Source organism: Erinaceus europaeus, chromosome 7 (genome assembly GCF_950295315.1).
Source record: "Erinaceus europaeus chromosome 7, mEriEur2.1, whole genome shotgun sequence".
Classification (NCBI taxonomy): domain Eukaryota; kingdom Metazoa; phylum Chordata; class Mammalia; order Eulipotyphla; family Erinaceidae; genus Erinaceus; species Erinaceus europaeus.
This window is the reverse complement of record NC_080168.1, coordinates 33368915-33389942: the sequence shown is the minus strand read 5'-3', so window position 1 is coordinate 33389942 and position 21028 is coordinate 33368915. Positions and strand designations below refer to the sequence as shown.

General features: G+C 41.7%; 2 protein-coding genes across 11 annotated transcripts in view; one reads left to right on the top strand and one right to left on the bottom strand.

Annotated features, from left to right (window-relative positions):
- CASP8 (caspase 8) overlaps positions 1-9859 on the top strand; it is a 43070-nt gene extending 33211 nt beyond the window's left edge. For all 8 annotated transcript variants that reach the window (XM_060194144.1, XM_060194143.1, XM_060194145.1 and 5 more), the window contains 2 exons: positions 5639-6140; positions 9305-9859. In XM_060194144.1, coding sequence (XP_060050127.1) covers positions 5639-6140; positions 9305-9440 — 638 coding nt within the window. In that variant the 3' untranslated portion in view covers positions 9441-9859. The remainder of the gene's footprint in view (positions 1-5638; positions 6141-9304) is intronic.
- Positions 9860-11319: 1460 nt separating this feature from the next.
- Positions 11320-21028, bottom strand: part of FLACC1 (flagellum associated containing coiled-coil domains 1) — a 49116-nt gene continuing 39407 nt past the window's right edge. For all 3 annotated transcript variants that reach the window (XM_060193427.1, XM_007520521.2, XM_060193428.1), the window contains 5 exons: positions 20679-20782; positions 17644-17706; positions 14321-14410; positions 14069-14178; positions 11320-11629 (listed from right to left, as the gene is read on the bottom strand). In XM_060193427.1, the coding sequence (XP_060049410.1) occupies positions 11503-11629; positions 14069-14178; positions 14321-14410; positions 17644-17706; positions 20679-20782 (494 nt within the window). In that variant the 3' untranslated portion in view covers positions 11320-11502. The remainder of the gene's footprint in view (positions 11630-14068; positions 14179-14320; positions 14411-17643; positions 17707-20678; positions 20783-21028) is intronic.

Here is a 21028-nt window from a genome sequence, read left to right as displayed (position 1 = left end):
TTCCTCCCCCTTTCCTCTTAGTTTCTGTCTTTGTCAAATGAATAAATAAAATAAAATATCAAAAAGAGAAGAACAATAGCTGTGCTAGCAGGATCACATGTTTGATAGACTGATAAAGAAATAACTGGATATAACTTTATTTCCATGTGCAAGTGAAGAGAATTTTTTATTTAATTCTTTAATTTCTTTACTGAGAGATTAATGTTTTACATTTGACAGTAAATACAATAGTTTGTACATTACATTTAGCAGTTTTCCATATAACAATACAAGCCCCACTATGTCCTCTGTCACTTTTTTTAGACCTGTACTCTTCCCCCCACACACCCCAGAGTCTTTTACTTTGGTGTAATACACCAACTCCAGTTCAGGTTCTACTTGTGTTTTCTCTTCTGATCTTATTTTTCAACTTCTGCCTTCTTGAGAGTGAGATCATCCCATATTCATCCTTCTGTTTCTGGCTTATTTCACTTAACATGATTTCTTCAAGCTCCATCCAAAATGGGCTGAAAACGGTCAAGTCACCATTTTTATTAGCTGAGTAGTATTCCATTGTGTATATATATATATATATATACCACAACTTGCTCAGCCACTCATCTATTGTTGAACACCTGGGTTGCTTCCAGGTTTTGGCTACTACAAATTGTGCTGCTATGAACATGGGTAGACACAAATCTTTTTGGATGAGTGTGTTGGGTTCCTTAGGATATATCCCCAGGAGAGGAATTGCAGGGTTGTAGGGTAGATGCATTTCTAGCCTTCTGTGAGTTCTCCAGACTGCTCTCCACATGGGTTGGTCCAATTTACATTCCCACTAGCAGTGCATGAGGGTTCCTTTGACCCTACAACCTCTCCAGCATTTGTTGCTGCTACCTTTTCTGATGTAGGACATTCTCACAGGGGTGAAGTGATATCTCACTGTTGTCTTTATTTGCATTTCTCTGACCATCAGAGACTTGGAGCATTTTTTCATGTGTTTCTCAGCCTTTCGGATCTTGAAGAGAATTTTTAAATATGTGCCAGTTTTCTGCCATTGGTTATAATCAGTTTCTAAAAAAAAAAAGTCAAAACAATGTATACATAAGGATGAAATGTCAGACCGGATATAAAATGTCCATAATAAGGAATAGCCATGCATAGGAGGTAGTGCAATGGATAAGGGTTGGGCTCTCAAGCATGAGAACCTGAGCTTGATCTTTGCCAGGGAGATGCTCTGTCTCTTTCTCTCCCCACTCTCCTCAATAAATAATGAAATACTTAAATGATTAAAAATGAAGGATAACCATGTGCTTTGCTTTTAGTTCTCTGTGTGCAGTGCTCCCACATAATCTTCCAGTTAATAGGTGAAAGTGCTGCAGAGGTCTCAAGGTCACACAGACAAGTTGCATTTGTAAAGCTGGGCTGTGGGCACAGCATACAGTGTGTGTCCTTAGCAGAAGGAGAGTTTTTAAATGTGCATGTAGTCACGGATTCTTGTGCTCACCCTATTTAGGCTATTATTGAGAACTTACAAGTTAAATGAAAAAAAATACATAGCAGCATGTGAATAAAAGTATTTACAAGAACAACAAAAAAAAATAGAAATAATCCAACCTGAGCATTTTTATTTGATCAAAGAACTCTTGATCAAGGTATTTATGAATCACTATATCAGGTAATTACTTTTTTTTTCCCTATTAGGGCTTCACGCTTGCATGGTTCTGCTGCTCCAGGAAGACTCTTTTTCCTTTTTATTTTTTTACCCCCCCCCCATCTGTTTTCCTTTCAATGTCAGAGGCATGCAGAGAGGGAGAGACAGCAGAAGAGGAGCTCCATTCCACTGCTTGGGAATGCTTCCCCTGGTATTCTTGATGGATGGTGCTCCCATGTGGTGCCCAGGGCTCGAACCCAGATCGCCACACAACATAAAGTGTGAGTTGTGCTGGGTGCATTATCTTCTGGCCCTATGACTGATTTTTTTTCTGCCTCTAGGGTTATCGGGGCTCAGGGCTAGCACAGCTTCTGGAGGCCATTCTTTCCATTTTATTGGATAGGACAGAGAGAAATGGAGAGAGGAGGGGAGACAGAGATGGAGAGAGAAAGATAAGACACCTGCAGACTTGCTTCACCGCTTGTGAAGCGACCCCTATGCAGGTGGGGACTGGGGACTCAGACCCCACCTGCACGTGGCCCTTGTCCAAGTAGGTCCTCGTGCTTAGTACTCTGTGTGTTTAACCAGGTGAGCCACCACCTGGCACAGTTGTGACTGATTTTTTCAACTGAATTTAAAATCCAGAAAATTAGGGCCAGCAAGAAAGCTCACCAGGACAATATTCCTGCTTCATCGTGCGTGTGACCCAGGTTCAGGCCTGACATCACACTGCATGGGAAGAAGCTTAATGTCCCCCTCTTGTCCTCTGTCTCTTTGTTTCTATCTGATAAAGTTGACCTGGAATGATGAAACTCCAGTGACATAAAACAATTTAGGAAGTTAATTTAGGCTTATCTTCCTTCCTCCCTTCCTCCTTTCCTTCTTTCCTTACTTCCTTCCACAGAGAAAACATTGAGGTGAAGAGAGAGGAAGAGAGTTACTGGGGCCAGGTGGTGGTGTACCTGGTTAAGTGCTCACATTGCAGTGTGCAAAGACCTAGGTTCAAGTACCCGGTTCCCACCTGCAGGGGGAAAACTTACCAATTGCTAAAGCAGGTCTGCAGGTCTTTCTCTGTCTCTTTCCCTCTCTACTTCTCCCTTCCCTCTCAATTTCTCTCTGTCTCTATCTAATAATAATAATAATAATAATAATAATAATAATAATAATAATAATAATAATAAATTGAAAAGGGAGAGACACTTGCAGCTTTTCCACCAGTTGTGAAACTTCCCTCCCTGCTGGTGGGGACCAGGAGTTTGAACCTGGGTCTTCAGTTGAGGTGTGTGTTCTACCTGGTGCACCATCACCAGGCTCCCTAATGGTTATTTTTAGTGTTAAATACAGCATGGTGACAATAGTTAATAAAAATGTACTGATTGGGAGTCAAGTGGTAGCGCAGCGGGTTAAGCGCACGTGGCGCTAAGTGCAAGGACCAGCGTAAGGATCCGGGTTCAAGCTCCCAGCTTGAAGTCTGATTCTTCTAGAGAGGCACAATGGCTACTCAGTAAGAGTTGGGGGTAAAGAAAACCTATCAAGCACAGTCTCCCTCAGATAACTCACGTTCAGTAAACAGTTGGTAGCAGTGGAGAAATGACCAGAAATGGGCTGAGTATCCTATGTGGATTTAGGATTACTCTTTCCAGTCACTGCCCACTTTGCTTTTCTTCATCTTCTTCTCTTCCATAGTCCTCAGGTGCTTATCTTGATTTTCAGTGTAACCATCGTCCTTTCTTCCTTCCATGATTTTTTCTCTTATCTCTTGCAAAAGAAAACTCAACTCTAGCAGGTCCTCAAATATCATCCTTTAGTTCAGCGTTGTTTAGTTAAAATAAAATGTTGTAGGGAGTTGGGCAATAGCACAGCAGGTTAAGCACAGGTGGCGCTAAGCACAAGGACAGGCATAAGGATCCTGGTTTAAGCCCTCAGCTCCCCACCTGCAGGGGAGTAGCTTCACGGGCAGTGAAGCAGGTCTGCAGGTGTCTATCTTTCTCTCCCCCTCTCTGTCTTCCCCTCCTCTCTCCATTTCTCTCTGTCCTATCCAACAACAATGACATCAATAACAACAACAATAATAACTACAACAATAAAACAAGGGCAACAAAAGGGAATAAATAAATATTAAAAAATCTTTTTAAAAAATGTACTGATTGTTGGAAATATGGTAAGAAAGTAGATTCCTGGTGATCTTGCCACACAGAGATATGTAAGGAGATGTGTGAATTAGCTTGATTATAGCACTTATTTTTCTATGTGCATTAAATTTGCATGTTGTATACCTTATGTACATGCAATTTTTACTTAAAAAATTAAACAGACAACCAAAGGGCTGACTGGATTTATTAGAGCATTTGGGGGAACATAATGCTGAACATATAATAAATGAAACAAGTGGAAGACTACTGTAATTCCTAATTCTAGGAAAGACAGAAATTGTTCAGAAAGGGTCTCTATTAAAGAATATTTTGTTGGGTGGGGTAGACAACATAATGGTTATGCAAAGAGACTATCATGCTTGAGGCTACAAGTCTCCAGGTTCAACCCCCCACACCACCATAAGCCAGAGCTAAGTAGTGCTCTGGTAAAAAGAAGAAGGAGAAGGAGAAGGGGAAGGAGGAGAAAAATTTTTACATAGTACTAGTAATACAAATATTACTATTGACTCAACTAGAAATTGTAAATAACTACAAAGAGCACCAAATGCTCATCCTTCATAAAAGTATTAAAGTATGAAATTTATGGATGAATAAATAGCAATGTATCCAAATTCATTACAAAATATATGAGACTAGGGGCTGGGTGGTGGCACACCAGTAAAGCACATATAGTAAGAAGCACGAGGACCCTGTGCAAGGATCTGGGTTTGAACCTCAGGCTCCCCACCTGCAGGAGGGTCGCTGCAGGGGGGTTGCTTCACAGGCGGTGAAGCAGGTCTGCAGGTGTCTATCTCTCTCTCTCTCTCCCTCTCTGTCTTCCTATCCTCTCTTGATTTCTCTCTGTCCTATCCAACAGCAACAATAACAAAACGCAACAAGTACGGAAAAAAAATGGGCTCCAGGAGCAGTGGATTCGTAGCGCAGGCACCAAGCCCAGTGATAACCCTGGAGGCAAAATAAATAAATAAATAAACCAACAAACAAACTAATTAAAATTTGGAAGTAGTTGTCTTTCTAGAACATGGGTCTGTGAGGTGGAGAGGGTGAGTAGATCATCTTTTAGCTCCACAAACTTATTTTCAGTGTTCATGTCTTATATTTTGATTAATTATAAACCAACTTATATTTAATGTTTATGTCTTATGTTTTGATACATATAAGCATGCTTGAGAGCTTTCAGGATAGGTCAAATATGGCCTTTTATTCAAAAATTTATTTTGTAAAGAATGTAGTTATCTTTTCGATTGGTTTGGCAGGAGGCCCAAATCATAAGCTCCCTCCCTTGTAGGCCAGTTGAGAAAAAAACAGTGTTAATCAGTGGCTCCACAGCATGCTCCTCTTCCTCATTTGCCTCAAAGACAGGGAGAATGCAGCTAGTGGCAGCCTGTGGAAACCAACCACTAATATTAAAGGTCTTGTGCTTACGTTCTGATTCAGATTTGTACCCCCCTCACTTTACTGGTGGTTTAGTGGTTTCCAGTATAGTTGGCACATTAGTACAACCAGTGCCCCCTGACAGGTGTCTGCAGGACACTCCCTTCTCCAACCTAAGTCATTTCCCAGCATCATGCACCAGGATCCCAAGGGCCCCTCCATCCCACCCCTAAGCCCCCTTCCCCAGAGCCCTTTGCTTTGGTGCGATACACCACACCCTGTTTAAGCTTCCTTCACCTGGTGTTTCCTTTCCCTTACTGCCCTTGCTTCATAAGTTCCACCTATGAGTGAGATCACCCAGTATCTATCTGGTTCAAAGTATTACCCTATTCATGTTAAACCTGCTGTTTTCTAGAGCTCTGATTTGTGATCTGGGAATTCTTGTGGTGTGATATGACTTTCTTATTTCATTTTTCAGAGGCTTTGAAAAATACCTTTAGTAGTCTTCACTTTGAGATAGTGCGTTACAGAGACAATACAGCAAAGAAAATCCATGAAGTTATGAAATCATATCAAAAAATGGACCACAGTAACATGGACTGCTTCATCTGCTGCATCCTCTCCCATGGAGACAAAGGCATCGTTTATGGTTCTGATGGGAAGGAAGTCTCCATCAGTGAGCTGACCTCTTACTTCACTGGATTAAACTGCCCTTCCCTTGTGGACAAACCAAAGATCTTTTTCATTCAGGCTTGTCAAGGAGATAACTACCAGAGAGGTATAGCTATTGACACTGACTCTAAACAGGATGATGACTACTTAGAAATGGATTCTTCATCTCAGAAGAGATACATCCCAGACGAGGCTGACTTCCTCCTGGGCATGGCCACTGTCAACGACTGTGTTTCCTACCGAGACCCTGCAGAGGGTACCTGGTATATCCAGTCACTTTGCCAGAACCTGCGAGAGAGATGTCCGAGGTAACTTCTGTTCAGCAAATGCTTCATTTGTCTCTAAATGTATAACTGTGAATCACATGACAGTATTTCTCAGGTCAGTGGGAAAGTGGGTCGATGGTGTATGTTAATGCCTTTAGTTCATAGATGGGAAAAGTGAGGTCCTTATTGACTTTTTTTTTCTCCAGGGCTATTGGGGGGAGGGGGGCTCTGTGCCTGCACTACAAATCCACTGCTCTTGGATGGGACAGAGAACTTGAGAGAGGAGGGGAAGACAGGGAGAGAGAAAGATAGACCTGCTTCACTGCTTGTGAAGCAACCCCGCCCCCCACACTGCAGGTAAGAGAGCTGGGGGCTCAAGCCAGGATTCTTGCGCAGGTCCTTGTGCTTCGTACCAAGTGTGCTTAACCCAGTGCACCACCACTCGGCTTCCTTACTGAGCTTTCTTTACTCAGCCCTTCAAAGGAAAACCAGGGTGTCAGAGAGCTGGGAACTAGTCATTTAGACCAGCTTTTTTTTTTTTTTCTTTTTAGTTTAATCACTGACTCCTGACCAAGAGATAAAGCAGGGTGGGGCAGAGATAATCCAGTGGTTATACAAAGCAGGGTGGGGCAGAGATAATCCAGTGGTTGTGCAAAGAGACTCTCACAGACCCACAGCTAGGCCACGGAGGTATAGACCTTCTCCTGAGTTTCCTCATGGTTCTCTGTCCCCTGGCGTCAGCACAGGGCCTCCCTGCTGCTGCTCCAGATTCAGAGGGCAGTAGCAATGGAGACTCACAGTTGCATTTGGTGAGTCTTAGGGGAGTCCTCTCCCTTCCACCGTCTTTTTGTTGGTGAAACAGATTGGAGGTGGTGTCTCAACTAGTAAACTGCCGGGCTGTTAACAGCCACTTAATCTCTCCCTAGGCTCCTCTCTGTCCACTAGCCACATATGTTTGCACTCTCTAGTGATTTGGTGGGTTCCTGAAGTTGCTCTAGTCCCGTCTGCTTGCGGTCCCAGGTGGTCTCCTTTGGTATTCCTAGTTGACCCAGGAGAGGAGAGGAGAGAAACACAGCTGCTGCTGCTCCATAGCCCTGCCTTGCATTGAATCTTTTTTTTTTTTAATTTTCCTTTCTTCCTTCCTTCCTTCCTTCCTTCCTTTCTTTCTTTCTTTCTTTCTTTCTTTCTCTCTTCCTTTCTTCCTTTCTTTCTTTTTTAGACTAAATCAACCCTACTTGTTTTGGAAATCTTCTAAGAAGGCAGTAACTCATTTGGTGTGCCGCATCCCTCAACTCTCCAAAGTTCTGTGATAGCTAACCAGCCTCAAATTCTTTTGGGGTTTTGGGAGATAAGTACTAAAGGTTAAAAACTCCTAATAGTTTCACTGATTTGACCTGGTTCAAAAAGTGACAAAATGTGGTAGAAACATTAACTCCTTCATTTAATCCATCGATGTTTCTTTTTTTTTTTTTTTCTCCAGGGTTATCTCTGGGGCTTGGTGCTGGCACTAAGAAGCCAAGGCTCCTAGCAGCCATTTTTCCCATTTTATTCAACAGAACAGAGAGAAATTGAGAGAGGAGGGGGATATAGAGAGGGAAAGAGAAAGAGAGACACCTGCAGACCTGCTTCACCGCTTGTGAAATGTCCCCCTGTAGGTGGGGAGCAGGGGGGTCTTGTGTAGGTTCTTGTGCTTGGTAACATGTGGGTGTGCTTAACCAGGGGCTCTGGTGCCCACCCCCCTTACTTTATAATTCCAAGATTTTTTTTTATTATTGACTATACTTTATTATGTTGTGCTAGATTTAAAAAATAGTTTCTTTTTAAAAATTATTTTACTTTAATGAGAGATATAGATAAACAGAGACAGAGAAGAAAGTCCAGGGCACTGCTTAGCTCTGGCTTATGGTGGTGCTAGGGATTGAGCCTGGGACCTTGAATATGTTGTTGACTGTGGGTTTGCCAGCTTTGGCCTTAACTATCAAAACGTATTCCTTCTGTGTTCATTTTGCTGAAGGTTCTTTATCATATATAGGTGTTGAATCTTGTTACTTTTTCTTTCTCCATTGACATGACTGTATGTTTTTGTCCTGTGTGTGTGTGTGTGTGTGTGTGTGTGTGTGTGTGTGTGTGTGTGTATCATGCTTTGACTTGCATATGTTGAACCATCCTAGCATTTCTGGAATAATCCTCATGTTATTATGCTTCATGTATATGCAGATCAAGAATTTCTGGGGCTGGGTGGTAGCACACCTGGTTGAGCGCACATGCTACAATGTGCTCAAGGACCCAGGATCGAGTCCCGGTCCCCATCTGCAGGAGGGAAAGCTTCACTAGTGGTGAAGCAGTGCTACAGGTGACTTTCTGTCTTTCTTCCTCTCTATCCCCCCTTCCCTCTTGATTTCTGGCTGTCTCTATCCAGTAAATAAATAAAGATAATTAAAAAAAAAAAGAATTTCCTATGGGGGCCAGGTGGTGGTGCACCTGGTTAAGTGCACACATTGCAGCATGCAAGGACCTGGGTTCAAGACCCTACTTGCAGGGGGAAAGCTTCACAAGTGGTGAAGCAGGGCTGCAGGTGTCTCTCCATTTCTCCCCCTCTCTATATTCCCCTTTCTTCTCATTTTCTGGCTGTCTCTATCCAATAAGTAAAGATAATTAAAAAATGTGCCTGTGGCTGATAAAGGCATGAACCACCACATCTGTAACTTGGTTCATGAATTGTGCAATGTTTAGGGGTTAGTCTCAGATGGAGAAGCATGGTGAGCTGATAATCTCATGAAAACTTGGGGAGAAAGACTGGGCTTGGCTGTAGGAGATATTAAATTTTCACTTCTTTAATGCTTGGTTGCATCACGATGAATCCACAGAGCAGCATCAACTGGAGACAGGATGCTGGGAAGGGTAAAGGAGGTGATATATAGTGACAAGCAACAGGGTACATGGAGCTGAGAGAGGTACAAACAAGTCAGGAGGAAAAGAAGCCATGTCTGAAAGTGGTGAGGAGCTTTTTGATGCTTAATCAGAGACAAGACAGTAAGTTCTGAGATATCTTCTACCTGCAAAGCTGTGGTGGGTCTCAGTTGAGCAACCTCCTGTTTCAAATGCCTGACGTTCTGAGGGAGGGTAGCTGAACACAGCAGATGAAAAGGGTTAATCTGTCATCTTCCCACCATAGGGGAGTCACAATGTCATGTTGTGTTTTACAGGGGCGAAGATATTCTTACCATCCTCACCCAAGTGAACTTTGAAGTCAGCAATAAGGATGACAGGAAGAACTTAGGGAAGCAGATGCCACAGCCAACCTTCACACTGAGGAAAAAACTCTTCTTCCCTCTTAACTGATGCTGCTGTTTCATTGTCTAACACTATGCTGAATTTCTTTGTGGAGCTATTTTGCTTTTCTGTTTTGTTTTTCACATAGTGGAGAACAAGAGATACAAAATGCCTATTCCGTCTGCAAGAAGGCTGGTGGCTTTGTTTCTTGGGAGAATGTATCAGACCTCGGTTTCTGTTGACTGGGCTTGATTCTATGACAAAGAATGCTGGTGCAGTAGATCTGCAGAGGAGAGCTAGTGGACCTGTCTCAAAGGGTGGTGCTGGAGAATTTTGTCATCTGACCTCAGAAAAACAGCTAATCAGTGAGCTTCAGGTGTAATGTGTGTATCACTAACTGCTCTGGGAATGCATGAGTCTCCTTTTCCGGCTTGAGAAGACCTTGATTTTTTTTTTTTTTTTTTTTTTTTTAGTGCTAAAAGACACAACTATTCAGATTAGATTTTACTAAAAGGGGGAGGGTGATTTATTTACATTTTTATTTTTCCTCAGTATTTCATCAGGCTCACTGCTAAATAGAATACTAACTTCATCATTACTATTGTACTCCCAGTACATTCTCAACACTAATTTCCAAGTTTCTGTAAAAAATAAATTTGAGAACATAATTTCGTAGCTTGAAAACCAGGGGAAAAAATGAAAGTGTTTTACAAGTGCTTTCTAATTTGTTCCGAAATTCAACTTCTAGGTTTTTTTTTTTCATAGCTCTGCAATCCACACTTGCTTTTGTAAATATAATTCACTGATTGTATTGATATTTTTAATTAATTACCTTATACTTTTTCCATGCATTTGTATTTGTTGCTTCTTTATGTCTTTACTTCATTTTAAACAAGTAGGAATTAGTTAAACTTTTAAAGTAATTTTTTATTTCAAAATATTTTTCTTAGAATAAAACATAATTTATCCTACTATTCCTTGGAGATTGTCTTGTTTATTTATTTATTTATTTTTTTAATGCTATTTATTTATTTGCCATGGCATCTCATAGGTAAAAATGTATCACAGACATAATTTACATTTTCCTTCCTGTTATGTTTCTGAAAGAGGTTTAAAATAAAGCGCAAGAACCAGCTTAAGAATCCGGTTCCAGCCCCCAGCTCCCCACCTGCAGGGGAGTCACTTCACAGGCGGTGAAGCAGGTCTGCAGGTGTTTATCTTTCCCTCCCCCTCTCTGTCTTCCCCTCCTCTCTCCATTTCTCTCTGTCCTATCCAATGATGACATCAACAAAAATAACTACATTGATGACATCAATGATGACATCAACAAAAATAACTACAACAATAAAACAACAAGGTCAACAAAAGGGAATAAATAAATAAATATTTAAAAATAAAATAATTTAGAAATACCTAAACACCAGAACTTCTTTCGAAAAATCAGGATATCTGACTATGTGGACTCCACGTACTTGAGTGGAATCGATTTTGGCCTCCCCATACTCCCTACCTATGCACCCAGCCTCTTGCTTGAGGCTGTTCCAAACTACCATTCATGACTCTGCTTCTGCAGTTGTTTGGCCTAATATCCAACCCATGTTGTGTCTTTTTGTTACCTCTCTGTGACAATCTGAATTCTGCTGATGGTTTAGAGGAGTGGCAAGATCTCTAGAAACTCCTTCTGGCTCACAGCTTAGGGAACATATTTGAAAGGCAGAAAGGAGAAACACAGGTGAGAGTGAAAAGGATTTTCTTGCTAGCTAAATGAGGACAAAAGGTCAAAACGCTATCAATAGAGTCAACATAGTGTTGCCAGCACAGTCAACGTTTGATAGGAAGAAGGTCTTCAGATCAGTGTCTTCATAATGAAATGTATAAAGGTAGGAGAGGAAATAGTACAAAGCCCAGAGATGACTCAGCTCCAGATACAGAGGACATTACTTCTGGATGAAGTTATGAAAATCTATGTAATTTAGATGAAAATTCAAACATTTCCAGCACGTGAAAAGACAAGAGTAGAATCAAGGTAACCCATGAACTAAGCCCACATGCACTTCTTCCCAGGAGTGCTCCAGCTTTACAGAGTGGGGGCTCCCACCATCTCCATAGTGATGGAGAACAACTTTCTAGTTCACGATTCTTGTTTTTTGTTGCCATCCTCTTCTGAAGGGTCACAACAACTATCATAAGTACTAAGAGAGGTCAGTCTCCCAGATCTTTCTTCATAAATTTCTTCATTCTTGGCAATTATCTTTTGCCTGTGAAAAAGAAAAGATGTATCATGATAAACTCAAAGGGCAGAAAGTGTGTGTGTGTGTGTGTGTGTGTGTGTGTGTGTGTGTGTGTGTGTGTGTGTGTGTGTGTGAAGGGATGAGAAATGTGACTTTGTCCTTTCATGAGAGAATAGTCTGGGGGCTGGGCACTAGCACACCTGGTTGAGCACACATAGTATGAAGTACAAGGACCCGTGTAAGGATCTGGGTTCAAGTCCTCAGATCTCCACCTGCAAGGAGGATGTTTCACAAGTGGTAAAGCAGATCTGTAGGTGTCTATCTTTATCTCTCCCTCTCTGTCTCCCTCTTCTCTCTCAATTTCTCTCTGTTTTATCCAATAATTTTAAAAAGTGGAAAAAATGGCTGCAAGAAGCAGTGGATTCGTAGTGCCTGCACCAAGCCTCAGAGATAACCCTGGAAACAAAACAAAACAAACAAAAAAGAGACTTGTCTTACTCATTATTTGTGGTGGTTCTGAACTTAGTGAGACACAACACCTAGATGACCAAGCTCCTATATTTTCTTAAATCAGCACAATGAATAATTTCCCATCATTAAAGAATTCACCACCAGATGCACCTACAGGTAAGTTTCATTTATGATTTGCACAGAAACCACAGATAAGGGGGAAATTCTGACACCTCAAGTCCTAACTCTCAGAGGAGATGGTTTTTAAAATAATTCTTAGTCACCAGGATAAATAAACTCAGAAACTCTTACCTAAATCTTCCATGACATTTTGCACAGACTATGATGCAAATGAAGGAAGGGGTTTGGACACATTCCCAGAACTTCTTCAAATGAGCTGTGTGACTTCATGAGCTAACTTCTGTGGCCAGACTCAAACAGAAGTACTTCTCACCCCCAAATGCCTGTGTTTAGCTTCATGAAGAAATACCTGGCTGGGTGGTCTGGGAGGTGGCACAGTAACTAAAGGCACTGGACTCTTAAGCATGAGGTCCTGAGTTCAATCCCCAGCAGCACATGTGTCAGAGTGATGTCTGGTTCTTTCCCTCTCCTATCTTTCTCATTAAGAAATAAATAAAATCTTAAAAAAAAAAAAAAAAGAAATGCCTGGCTGGGAGTATGGATCAACCTGCCAATGCCCATGTTCAGCGGAAAAGCAATTACAGAAGCCAGACCTTCCACCTTCTACACCCCATAATGATCCTGGGTTCATGCTCCCAGAGGGATAAAGAATAGAAAAGCTTCTAATGGAGGGGATGGGATATGGAACTCTGGTGGTGGGAATTGTGTGGAATTTTACCCCTCTTATCCTATGGTCTTGTCAATATTTCCTTTTTAAAAAAAATACTTATTCCCTTTTGTTGCCCTTGTTGTTTTATTGTTGTAGTTATTATTGTTGTTATTGATGTCATCATTGTTGGATAGGACAGAGAGAAATGGAGAGAGGAGGGGAAGACAGAGAGGGGGAGAGAAAGATAGACACCTGCAGACCTGCTTCACTGCCTGTGAAGCGATTCCCCTACAGGTGGGGAGCCAGGGGCTCCATCTGGGTGCTCGAACAGGGATCCTTACATCCATCCTTGCTCTTTGCGCCAGGTGCGCTGAACCCGCTGCGCTACCACCCGACTCCCAATATAAATAAAAATTTAAAAAAATAAGTAATGCTTGGGTCCATTTTCATCTGCCCCTCCTCCTCCTTTAAGATTTTATCCATTTATTAACACGAGGTAGGGAGGGAGGATGACAGCATGTGAGAGAATTAGAGCATTACTCTGGCACGTGGGATACTAGGGATCAGCCTTGGGACCTCATGGCTCCAGGTCCACTGTGCCGTCACCAGACCATCACCAGGCCTCCTCCTGCCCTCTTTGCCCGCCCACCCCAGCACTGCTCAGCTCTGGCTTATAGTATGGAGAACTCTTTTTTGCATAACCACTATGCTACTTCTCCTCTCCCCTATCCTGCTTATGAAACCTGGTCATGTCTTTTAAAAATTATTTATTTATTTATTATTGGATAGGAACAGAGGGAAATTGAGAGGGGAGGAAGAGATAGAGGGAGAGAAGGGCTGGGTGGTGGTGCACCTGGTTGAGTGCACACATTATAATGTGCAAGGACCTGGGTTTGAGACCTTGGTCCCCAACTGCAGGGGGAAAGCTTTGCATGTGGTAAAGCAGGGCTGCAGGTGTCCCTCTATCTCTCTCCCTCTCTATCGCCTTCTTCCCTCTCAATTTCTGGCTGTCTCTATGCAATAAGCAAATAATTTTTTTTTTTTAAGAGGGAGGAAGATACATGGAGTGACAATTGCAGCTTTACTTCACCACTCGTGAAGCTTTCTGCCTGCAGGTATGGACCAAGGACTTGAACCTGTGTGCTTGTGCACTGTAATGTGAGTGTTAACCAGGTGCACCACCACCCATCCCCCGCCATATCTTTTTTGAGTAGTGTTAGCCATACCTTAAGAGGATGTTTTCTTCTGTCAGTAGTTGTATGGTGTATTTAAGTTTTTCTTCAGCTTCAGCGAATTTGGTCTGGAATGTTTTCTCCAGATTTCCAGCCATAGTTTTCTGAAAGACAGGTAAATAGTAGCAGCTATCTTTTCCAGACCAAAATCAGTCAAAGACAAGCTCTGTGGCAGGCCCCCCACCCCTCACCTCTACCCCCCAGAGATTGAAGCCCTTCCCTTCAGCCTCCAGCCCCAGGACTCACCTCTCGCTGGAGTTCCATCTGGGTTTGGTAGAGGCTCGTGTTAAGGGATTCCAGGATGACAGCTTGTGCTTGCAGCTCCTCCTCTATGATCTGCAAGAGGAAGCAGTGGTGGCAGGACATCAGAAAGGATGTCTACTATGCTCTTCTCCATGGCACAAGGACTGGAACGTGGAACAGCAACTTCAGCTTCTTCTGCAGTGCAGAGTCACCATATCCTGTTAATTCTACCTCCCTTGTCTTGTTAATTCTACCAGTGTCTTGTCATTATGTGCCTTCCTCATGGTTTCAGGGCCAGCCCTCGCCAGAGCTCATATCGATAGTCAAAAATGCTACCAAACATCCAGTTATTAAGTAAGTATTTATTACAGAGTCTAACCCCATAACATTTTGGAAAAGCAAAGCAAAACTATAGCCACTATAAGAAAGATCCTCAGTTGACAGGGTTTGGGTGGGGAAGTAAAGGATAAGTAGGTGGAGGAGAGAGAATTTTTAGAGCATTGAAACTCTTCTGACTGAGACTACATTAGTGGATACATAGAATGCTGCATTTCTCAAAACCCACAGAATGCACAACACAAAGAGGGGACCCTCAATATATAATACGGAATTTAGTTTTAAAATCATGTATCAGGGACTAGGAAGTAGCTGATCCAGTAGACTGTACAACTTACTATTATTTTATTTGCTTAATTATTATTATTATTTTTTACCAGAGCACCATGCAGCTCTAGCTTATGGTGGTGTGGGGGGGATTGAACCTGGGACCTCGGAGCCTCAGGCATTAGAGTCTTGTTTGCATAATAACTGTTGTGCTACTTCCCCCACCCAAGTATACAATTTACCATTGGTGAGGACCAGGGTTCAAGCCCCAGCCACCATGTGGGAGCACTGTGCACAAAGGAAGCTTCACAAGTAGTGAACAGCGAGGTGGTGTTACTGTTCCTTCTCACTCCGCCTTTCCCTCTCGACCAGCCACTATATCTAAGGGGGAAAAGTCTTCCAGGAGCAATGGGATTGTGCAGGCATAAAATTCTAATGAAGCCCTGGTAGCAAAGAGAAAACAAAAGTATACCAATAATAATAATAATAATAAAATATTATTGAATCAAACACCAGGAATTTTTAGCTTATGTTTTACTAGTGATTAAACAGCATCTCACAAAACTGTAAGATTTTTCTGGGCTATGATCTTATACCCAGACATGGAATATGAAAGTCCCTGAGCCCTCCATCCACCAAAGTGACCGCAGGAGTATTATCATAAACAAGACACATATGTTTCCTGCTCTTAAGGGGATGCAACTAGTGTGGGAAGTATAAAGAAGTAAACAAAACAATAATAAACTAAGGGTGGGGGAAGCAGGAGATGTTAAGAAAATGTCGCTTATGTGCAGAGATGGCTAAGTGTAGATCTAGATCAGAGAGGTGCCGAAGACGCCACAAAAACGAGCCAGGTTCTCCCTTCCATACGTCAGCACTACTCAGCTCCTACACACCTTCCAGCCTCTTCCGTGCAATCAACATCCTTCCAAGAAAAATCAACTGGAGAGGTACTGTCACTTCCTACGGCAACTTTGTGAAGGTCTTTTTTTTTTTTTTTTTTAACATTTGCCCATTAATTTCCTTACTTATTCATTAAAAAAATAATAAAATAAAAAAATCAATCGAGTTCACTGAGAGTCTGTGACATGCTAGGGTGCCATTCAGAAAATGTTATTAGTGGTAAAGAAAAAGCCAAACAAAAAAAGAAAAGAAAACCCTGTTTTCTCTGAGTTTATAAAGTTAATTAATTACAGGTCTGTGTGGAAAAATAAAATAGGGAAAAGGAAGTGTTGTCTGGGGGAGGGGGAATTGTTGAACCTTTATGGAGAAGGTGATGACTGAGTGAAAACCTGAAGGCAGTTCATTCTTCAGGTATGGGGGAAGAACTTCCCAGGAGGAGTGAATATCAAAGGCAAAGGCCCCAAAGTGGGAGCATCCTGGCCTGTTAAACAAACAGCAGAGACCCTAGCCCCACTGCAGCAGGAGAGTGGAGGAGAAGAAATAGCAGACAGTGAGGTTGGGGGAAAGAACCGCTGACCTGGAGCCAGTGAACAATCTTGCGAACCGGCACAGACTGAGAACAGTTCATAATCTACACACAGAGCAGATAACTAGACTACTCAGAATGGTATTAGTTTAGTATTGAGGAAAATTAGCTCTAGACACTGTTGTGATCCTGCCCAGTAATGCCTGAAAACAAGGCATGGAAAGATCAATTTGTTTACGTGTAACTTACCTGTATCCTGTAATAAAGTCCAACAATTCCAAAGGAGTTGAAAAGTGTTCAGTACTCAGAAAAGTCAACATCATAGTGGCTGTCATCCGGTAAAACAATGACCAAGTTTGTGACTAAGAAAACATGACTGTGAATGAAGCATTAACTCAACTGATAGTGTCTATCTATAAACAAGTTCCAAATGACAGTTCATAGACAATCCCATTACCTAGTTATAATAGATACTGGTTCTACTTTGCTCCAAAACCCACTCCTTTACTGTGTGCAGCATGGTGGTCTGTCTGCCCGCCTGACTGAAATCAGACCTGTAGTCTAAGATGTCATTCTTCACGCACTCATAATGTTACTCTTTTGCTTTTTTCCCCTCTCTTTAAATATATACATTCTGAATCCAAAGGGGTGGGGGAGGTAGCACAATGATGATGCAAAAAGACTCTCATGATTGAGGCTCTGAGGTCCCAGGTTCAATCCCATATCCAAGCGAGGGTTGAGGAGTGAGTGCACTGGCAGGAAAAATAAAAGAAAGCAAACACAAGTAATTTTCTATGTTTGAACAGTTTCCCTTCAGGTGTCTCCCACATGGAGGATCTAATATTTGTCTCAGAAGCACAGAATATCTTAAGGAGGCTGACTGAATTCAGTTCCCTCAGAACTTTAAGACTTGGAGTCAGAGTACCTGGGATGTATGTAGAGGTGTGTGTGTGGGGGGTGAGACTCTGTTCTTTTCAGTGCTTAAAGGGAAGCATCTGATATTTTTGCAATTCAAGGACCTTTCTTGGTTTGGATCTTATTAGAAGTGAAGGCATTTGATATTGAAGATCACACAGTAGCTATTTGTTCAAATATGGCTCTAAAAAACAGCAATAATTTTGATTTTCATGTCCCAATTTTTTTTGACATGTTAAATCCAGAAGACCCAGCTCTAGGCCTTTTGTTTTCACTAGTACTGGGGAAAGTGTCATAGACTCCATTTTATGAACATTATATGATTTGGCCAATGCATTTGTGAGATACTGGTTTCACAAAAGAAAATGAAAAAGCTTACCTTTTTGGATTTTCTCAGTTCCTCTAGTTGCAAGGTATCCTTTTCATGTTGTTTCAAAAGCTCCTAAAATAATTTTATTTGGAAAATGTCAGTACTAGGTTTTCTGCTATTTCTTTGTGAGATTTTTGAAATCTGTCTCCAAAAAGAAGCCTGAATGAAACATTCATTTAAATTTACATAATGGTATACAGAATAACATTATAAGCTACATAACAAGCTGAGGTTAAATACTGAGAATCTTACTTATATCCAACCCTATCTATCACATTGACAAATATTAATAAGAAACCAGAGTTCCATCCAAGACATCACTTTTAGCATACAGATTTAATACGGCTGGATATTTGGTTCTCCATAAATTGATCCTTATAAGCAGTGCAATTTAGTGAAAATACCACTAGACTGTCTAGACAAGTTAATTCTAAAATTTATATGGATGTTCAAAGGACATAATAAGAAAAAAAATAAGAACAAAGTTAACTTTTTTACTCTTAAGTTTTTAACTCTTAAATATTAAGACAATGTGTTATGGGCCCGATTATAGACAAAATGTTGAATGGGGAAGGAATGGAGGGAAAAATGACCCAGTAGAAAGAGCCTGTGTTCCTCTCGATCTATATCAATAATAAAGACATAACAATAAATGGAAAAGTCCACATAGAAAAGGACCTCCCACAGCAAGGGACAGAAAGTCAACCCGTAAGGGACAGGGACACAAATACATGATTTTTCCCAAGAACAAAAGTACCTACAACAAACTACCATATGGAAAAGACCTATAAGGTATAGAACTATAATCTGGCAAGAAGGGAATATATTGTACTAAAGTCTTGGCACTACAATCATATTATGATTCTGTGCCTGCAGCTGGGAGTATGGATCAACCTGCCAGTGCCCATGTTTAGCGGGGAAGCAATTACAGAAGCCAGACCTCCCACCTTCTGCACCCCATAACGACCCTGGGTCCATACTCCCAGAGGGATAAAGAAAAGGAAAGCTATCAGGGGAGGGGATGGGATGGGATACGGAATTCTGGTGGTGGGAAATGTGTGGAACTGTACCCCTCTTATCCTATTGTCTTGTCAGTGTTTCCATTTTATAAAAAAAAATAATAAAAAAAATAGGAAAGAGACTTCCGAAGGCAAGGCTACGGAGCAGCAGTGTTTCTCTCCTCTCCTTTCCTGGGTCAACTAGGAATACCAAAGGATATCACTTGGGACCACAACAAGACAGGACTGGAACGACTTCAGGAACCCACCAAATCACCGGTGAGTGCAAACATGTGTGGTTTGTGGACAGAGAGGAGCCTAAGGAGAGATTGAGTGGCTGGTAACAGTCTGGTAGTTTACTGGTTGAGATACCACCTCCAGTCTGTTTTACCAACAAAAAGGCTGCTGAAGGGAGGAGAGGACTCTCCTAAGACTCACCAAATGCAACTGTGAGTCTCCAGTGCTACTGCCCTCAGAGGCCAGAGCAGCAGTGGGGAGGCCCTGTGCTGACAACGGAGGACAGAGAACTGACCAGGAAATTCAGGAGAAGAGCTACACCTTGATGGCCTAGCAGTGGGGCTGTGTGGTGGGAACCCTTCCACATGGTTCTCCTAATGAGAACATAGTGAATAATTGCCTCAGAACCTAAAGACTATAAAGGGGACTTGTTTAGAAACTCACAGGGCCCAGCAGTGCTGCCTGGCTTGGCAGAGAAGCGGAATTGAGCCTGGAGCTTTGGATCCTTGGGGTGTGAGAGTCTCTTTGCATAACCACTGTATTATCTCTCCCCCACCCTGCTTTATCTCTTGGTCAGAAATGAGAGATTAAGCTAAGAAGCCTACTTATAGTTTAAAAGCCCTCAGGTCCCCATAGCCTGAGGGAAGAAAAGGAACAAAAGAGGTTTTCATTGCCACTGTGCTCCAACTCAGGGATTGAAATAATACTGAAACAACTGTTAATTTCCACAACTGTGAACTCTTTAAGTACATTACTTAGACACAAGTCAATCCAGGCAAGAGTGATCAGTAATTTGAAAAGTACTGAGAGAGGGAACTCATAACATACTATTTAGAATGGTTAAATCAACAAGAACAAATATTGGAGAAATGAACCAGGACAAGAGTCCAGCTAAAAGCCCACCAAAAGTTGAAACACAGAATAATGAGGTCAACATCCAAACACTAGTTAAGGAAATAGTCACAGGAGTGAATAAGATCTTGAAAGAATTGTCATCAGAAATGCAGAAACAACAAATGAGACTCTGGAAGAAAACACTAATTATCTCAAGGTCATTAGAGAGCTGAAAGCTGAAATAGCTGAACTAAGAACACAACTAGTTGAACAAGCTAAAAAAGTATCAGAACAGAGTAACAAAATAGATGAACTCCAGAAAACAGTAGAGGGGAGAGAGAATAGAATCAATGAGGCTGGAGACAGAATTAGCAAGATCAAGGATGAATTAGAGACAACTAAATAAGAAGTAAGAGATATCAAAAAGAGAGTAATAGATACTGAAAACAACAGAGACCTATGGGATGACTTCAAAAGAAATAATATACGCATTATTGGCTTACAAGAGTGAGAAAGAGAGGGAGGGAAAAAAGCATTCTTCAGGACATAACAGCTGAGAAGTTCTCTAGTCTAGACAACATAAAAGACATAAAAGTTCAAGAAGCATACAGAGAGTTCTACAAGACCAAACTTGCTTTGCTTAGTTTGTAAAAATGTCCTGTCTCTTCAGTTACAGTCAACGTTGAAGAGGGGCACTCAGAGACATTTGGGATTTTGACAAAATGGAGAATTTCAGGTTTCTTGTGTTAGTTCCCATTGATTTTAATTTTCACTCCAAAACCCTGTGGCAATACTGTCTCAATAAAGGACAGTGAGACTATCAGCCTATTTGCATACAGTTTGGGGAAGCTGGGAAAGCAGGGGAAAAGCTGGTAGAGACAAACATGTCTCTTAATCACAGAGTCACTCCTAGAACCGCATATCCCTGTAGACTATGCATCCAGCCAGCCACTGATGTACTAGGGTTTTCGTTACCTCCTTCTCTTGATTGAAACTCTCTAAGGCAGCCATGTAAGAGTTGCTGAGTTTCTTCTTTTCTTCTATGGTCTCTAACTCAAACTTCCTTGTTATCCTGTATTCTGTGGAAGTGAGAAGAAATCACAGTGGAGAGGAATATGAGGTGCAGAGAGACACTTGGAGTATCTGAAGGTAATAGAAATTCCAGACAAGGTCAGATTCAAGGCCCTTTGAGCATGACGTTCAGCCTCTGACTTTCACCAGGATGTGCCTGCAAGTGAGCTGGACATGGTGGTGGTTCTCAGACTCACCAGCCCTGTGGGATTTATCCCTAAGGTCTTGGCTTCCCTTTTGTGTGTAGTTGATTT